Raw genomic sequence first — 5,944 nt, 5'->3', positions numbered from 1 at the left:
ACGTGTGTGAATCGATGTGATGCTGTCGTGAAACAAGCTGGCGAATATATCTTGAGACCGGCTGTGGGTTGTAGGCTACATATGGGACTGGCATATTGACCATCTTTTAGAATGGTATTTTCAGTTATTTGCATATTCCATTCGCCGAAATCTGACCCCTTTATCTGTGGGGGTTTCAAGAATGCATGCGTTGTTGCTATGTCTGAATGTCCATCATATTGACCGGTCTGCTTTGAAGTAAGCAGCATAAATGGATACAATTAAATAAAGGGTTAGCTACAATATAAACATGCCCTATCGATTGCAACAATGTAACATTAAATTATACCGGCCCACGCTCTGTTACAATGTAAAAACCTTGCAGTAAGTCTAAGGAACTGTTTTTTGTCAAAGTAATTTTTAGGTTACGGTTCCCCAATGTTTCATCTTTTCACACCGCACGTGAAACTCCTTTATTATCAAAGATGTCTACAGGTAGAAAGTTAACCAGATGCCAACATCTAACAGTCTATTTGGGGGGGATGCTTCTTTCAGTTCTTTGACCAGCAGAGTACGCCATTGTTTCAGCAACACCTTCAGAAATTCCTTAGTGCATGCTTCAGAGGTGTGACATTTTATGAACATATGTTGGGTGTGTGTTTTAGAGGGTGGGGGAAGAGTTTGATCATATAGAATCGCATGTTGTCATTGCACAGCAATCAGACCTGGCCTGGGTTCCAATAGTATTTGTGTATTTGTGTTCATTTATTGAGCTTATAGAACAATGGAGCCAATAGAATAGTCCCAGAAGTGCAAACCCCACCCAAAGTATTTGAAAGGAAGTGAATACTATTTTAACCCAGGTCTGCACAACATATCCTCTCCTGAACCTAATTTTAACCCTGTATTATGAATTACTGTGTGCGTGTGTTTATGTGTGTGACATGAGGTGGAGTGGGGGGTGTCATGGACGTTTCCAGCCACAGCATGTTCCTCTTGCAGCAGCTCAACGTCCAGAGGGAGTTTGGCTTCCTGTGCGACTGCACAGTCGCCATTGGCAACGTGTACTTCAAGGCCCACCGGGCCGTGCTGGCTGCCTTCTCCAACTACTTCAAGATGATCTTCATCCATCAGTCAAGGTTAGATGCATACTGCATGACTATTGCATTCTGTGTCACACTAAGGGTGTTATGAATGTCTATGTGTATAGCAGGCTCCTTCAAGTAAATAGTTGTCCATATTTTTTGGGGTCATGTTGTACAGTAGCAGGGTCTGGTGACTATCAGAGGTTGTTTCAGTGAAATTGGGGATTAGAAGGGGTGTTGTGTAAGTTGTCTCACATTGCACTGATTGTAAACCACATGTTTCTTTGGCTGCAATGAATAGATGAATAGAATAGAATTGAGACTGGTAATGCACTTGTGTGTTTGTTTGCACATTGTATTTTCCTGAATGTCCTGCACGAGAGAAGATCTTAACTAGTTCGTATACATATATCTAACTTTACAAAATCCAAGGGATACTTTGTTATTAGAGAGAGGAAATATGAATGTGTTTCAAGAGTAAAGGCTAATATACTCTCCCACTGTCTATCGGCATCTTCATAGTGAGTGCATTAAGATCCAGCCCACGGACATCCAGCCAGACGTTTTCAGCTACCTGCTCCACATCATGTACACTGGCATGGGCCCCAAGCAGGCGGTGGACCAGGGCCGCCTGCAGGAGGGCATCAAGTTCCTCCATGCCTACCAGTTGTGCCGTAAGCCTGGTGAGGGGGGGCCCGATGCTGCCACCGCCGACCTTGTCCGCATGTCCAACCTGTACGGTATTCAGATTTCATCCCAGTTAGCAAACAAGGAGGGTACTGGGGTCCCTAAAGGTAGTGCAGGGGCCCGAGGAGGGGGCGGCCCCGAGGACGGGCGTTCGTCCACTCGGGCGGGCCGCTCCCACGCCGCCCAGTTTTCGATGACTTTGGGGTTGGAGGGCGTCCCCTCCTCGGTCCGTCAGCCCTTCTCTGGTCTCCTCCGTGGTGTCTCCTCTGTGGCTTCCGGCGACGACTCGGACATCTCAACGCGCATCAAGCAGGAGAGGGTGGATGAGGGGGAAGGGGAGGGAGAGGAGGGCCACCAGGCACCGGGCGAGGGAGGGTCCCCAACGTCTCCTTTGGCCCAGGGCGGCAACCCCTGCCAGGGCCTCCTGTTCAAGGATGGCCCCCTGGCGCTGCTGTGCCCCCGGTGCGGCGAGCGCTGCTCGTCCCCCGAGGGGCTCCGCGAGCACCTGTTCAGCCACGCCACCTGTGCCCTGAATCCCAGCGGACTAATGGAGGGCCTCTCCCAGGCCGGGGGAGGGGACCCAGTGGGCCCTGAGGACCAGCAGCAGCAGCGTGGGGCCCCCCAGGATCAGCAGGATGCAGGCTACCTGGAGGAGGCCCTGAGACAGAGCCAATCCCTAGCTGACGAGCTAGCCACCGAGCTAAGGCGGAGCAGAGGGGGTATAGCCAGTGGCACCAGCACACCCCCCATCACCACCACCTCTACTACCAGTCATACACGAAAGCGCAAGATCGCCTGCTCCGTGTGCAGCCTGCGCTTCGCCCAGAAGAGCCAGCTGCAGGAGCACATGTACACGCACACAGGCAAGCCATCGCGTTACCACCGCTACAGCCGCCTCTGCAGCCAGCTCATCCACGCCTCTGGACACTTCTGCGAGGGGCCACCGGAGGGCGGTGGGGTGGCGGCAAGCACTACAGTAGCGCTGGCGGAGGAGGCCAACAGGGAAGTTCAGGACAATGGCAGCTCCTGCTATTCGCTAGACTCTGAGATCTCGCAGGAGAGCGTGGACAACGTCGCTGTGGAATGAAAGCGAAAACAAAACTGTAGAAATTAAAGAAACACATCAAGTCCCACTTTACATAGGTGATGTGCTGGAGTCGCCACTTGTGGAATACCTGATTTGATAACTCTGTTTGTGTGATTATGCAGTAGCCTCTCTTTTTGTGTTTTCTTGGAAAACTGGATTAGCAATGGTAATTGGTAAGAACTATGTACTTATACTTGTTACAAGGTAATTTACATAAGTTATTCCCTAATAGTTATCCGGGGATAACAGCTATGTAATAAAACGTGTTGTGGGAAGACATCTTCATTCTCCCATCTGCACTCACCAGAGACTCTGCACATCTGGTTAGTTTCCATTAGGGCACACCATAGTAAAACGTTTTGCAATGGAAAACAAAACCTAGTGTTTCTTTTTGGACAATTCCAGATAGTACCTCCTGTTTCACTCTGAGTTTATTTTTCTTCAGTTTGATTCCTACTGAACATGACCCTGTTTCAGTTGCATTCCTACCTTTTGTCAGTATCTTTCCACTGATCCGGTTATATCCTGTCCTTTGTTAATACCGTCATCTCTCTGTCGGTTAGATGAAACCCTGTGATATGATTCCAGTGTAAAGTGTATGTTCTTTTATTCAGTGAATGTCTGAATAGAATAGAACATGGTTTTTAAAAGAGGAATGTGTCTCTCTCAGTTGTCATATTTTACCAGCGGGTATATTGATTGGAAATTAGCAAATACTATGAATCTGCATTGTTTTCTGAAAATGCACTTTGAGAAATAAGTAGCTGTTGAAATGGATCCTGGCTTGTTGTTATGGAGGGTTGTCAGGGTTGCAGGAATTTGCAAGGGACAAATTCTTATGCCCACAATGTTGCAGTACACAACTGATGAGTGGTAGTACATCATTACACATATTGGAGCGTTTAACTATTTCCCTCCAAAATCATGAGCAGTGGCTTGGTATTCCTCTTTTTCTTTCTTAAACCCCAACAAACTAGCACTTACAGTGTATCTAAACTTGACAATTAGCTGAGAATTAACTTGGCTTGCTTCATTCACCTTCAAATGAATCCAAAGGATTCAAGAAGTGTGTACTACCTATGAAAATGGACGTGTATGCAAAAGAAGACAAAGTCCCAAGACCTTTAAAGCTGGAAAACCTGGGGATGTATCAAGCATCACAGGAGAGCTGATCGAGGATCAGGTTGTCCCTGTCTTCATTCTAGATCTGAGGCAAAACTGATTCAAAATCAGCACTACTATTATTATTATATATATATTTTTTTCTACTACTCTGAGATACTTAACACATACGGCCCCTGATATACCTATACATTCTAATAGCAAGGACCTTAGCAGTGTTTAAGTACAGAGGAAACATGTTGAATGTGCTTTATCCTTGACAACACTAAGAGGAAGGACTTAGTTTAGCTCATAACAGGCTAACATGAGTAGAAGTAGCCTGACGACTCACACTCAGTTCTTCCGCTGCTCTGTCGTCCGCTACCTACTTCAGTCTGAGGTTGCCATCATTGAAGTCGTTTGTGGTGACGAGGGCCACGAGGGGCGTTGTACAAAACAAAGTGTTCACATTCTGTGAAGGGTTGGGGAGGTACTCAGATCCAGACTCATTGCGGAGAAGAAACTAACGTCCGTGGGCGTGGCATAGCGTTTGGCCGGAGCAAAGAGTTCGGGTAGCCAGGCAAGAGTAGAAGTGACTAAAAGAGATACTCTGAACTTAGTTAGTTCTCTAAAGCTTTATGATCGTGGGATTGTAGTTTCATATTTGACGGGGGATATGTGGCAATGGCTATCAGAGTGTGTAGAATAATGCATCTGGTGATGTCGAACCAGGAAGCTGTATGTACTGTGATAGACAGTATAAACCTAGGATTATCAGATTTACATTTTATCCTGTTGGTGTGTGTGACCTCTGGTGTGTTTCAGTTGGCTACTCTTCTATGGCGTTTTCACTTTGTCATTACCACATGGCTGTGGTTTCATGTTTTCTAAATCTGTGTCACTTTTCCATACATGGAAAATGTTTTGTAAATAAATATATTTTTTAACAGATTGTCCGATGTTAACTTGTCTCATTGATAAGAATGTTTAGTTTCTACAAACCATACATCTGTTTCAGATATCGGAGTTCCTTTCCCTCACTATTTCTGTTTGTTACACACACACCAGTGTATACAATGGCTGTAGTCCACAGGAGGTTGGTGGCACCTTAATTGGGGAGGCTCGGGTAATGGCTGGAGTGGAATAAGTGGAATGGTATCACATACATCAAACACATGGTTTCCAGGTGCTTGATGCCATTCCATTAGCTCCGTTCCAGCCATTATTATGAGCCGTCCTCCCTGCAGCAGCCTCCACTGATGTAGAACTATGCTCTACCCATCTCCCCGAAGTGTAAAAACACGTTCACTCACCCTCATGGAAGTAAAAGCAAGATTTACAGTGGTAGCTTCAACCAGCCTATGATTACACCAATACAATGTTTTTAAACCAGTGAGGACGACAGAGAAAGTAGGACACACTTCTTGGAGAAGGGTGGAGAATCTCACCGCAGCCCAATTTATAGTAGAGCACACCTAGTATGTTCACTAGTCTGAGTGCCAGTCTATTTGTGTTATATCATGCCGACTCCTTGTCACTCATTGTCATGCCAAACTTGGCTAGACAAGGACTGCAAATGAGTAGGCAAGAGCAGCAACAGTTCTGGAACCAGGCTCTGTCGTAACCGGCCGCGACTGGGAGACCCATGGGGCGGCGCACAATTGGCCCAGCGTCGTCCAGGGTAGGGGAGGGAATGGCCGGCAGGGGTGTAGCTCAGTTGGTAGAGCATGGCGTTTGCAACGCCAGGGTTGTGGGTTTGATTCCCACGGGGGAACAGTATAAAAAAAAAAAAAAAAAAAAAAAAAAAAATGTATGCACTCACTAACTGTAAGTCGCTCTGGATAAGAGCGTCTGCTAAATGACTAAAATGTAAAATGTAAATGTAAATGGAACCAGGCTTAATGTTCCCTGTTCTTGTAGTAACAACTTGTTACCACCAGAGGCCACTTAAGAGCTGAAGGACTCATCCCCAAAAGGTACCATCAGGCCTCTCTTCTACCCCGTG

At 46.5% G+C, this 5,944-nt stretch overlaps 1 protein-coding gene across 1 annotated transcript; it reads left to right on the top strand.

The window, feature by feature from the left end:
• Nucleotides 1–945: 945 nt before the first annotated feature.
• On the top strand, nucleotides 946–2,838 carry LOC311108487 (zinc finger and BTB domain-containing protein 25-like; the record flags this gene model as incomplete). Its single annotated transcript, XM_084151118.1, has 2 exons — nucleotides 946–1,118; nucleotides 1,587–2,838. The coding sequence occupies 2 exons, from the start codon at nucleotides 946–948 to the stop codon at nucleotides 2,836–2,838; spliced, it is 1,425 nt and encodes a 474-aa protein (XP_084007244.1).
• Nucleotides 2,839–5,944: the final 3,106 nt, after the last annotated feature.

This window comes from Coregonus lavaretus, assembly GCF_964263955.1.
Source record: "Coregonus lavaretus genome assembly, chromosome: 33".
Taxonomy (NCBI): Eukaryota; Metazoa; Chordata; class Actinopteri; order Salmoniformes; family Salmonidae; genus Coregonus; species Coregonus lavaretus.
The sequence above is the reverse complement of the archived record's forward strand: the minus strand, read 5'-3'. Positions and strand labels throughout refer to the sequence as shown.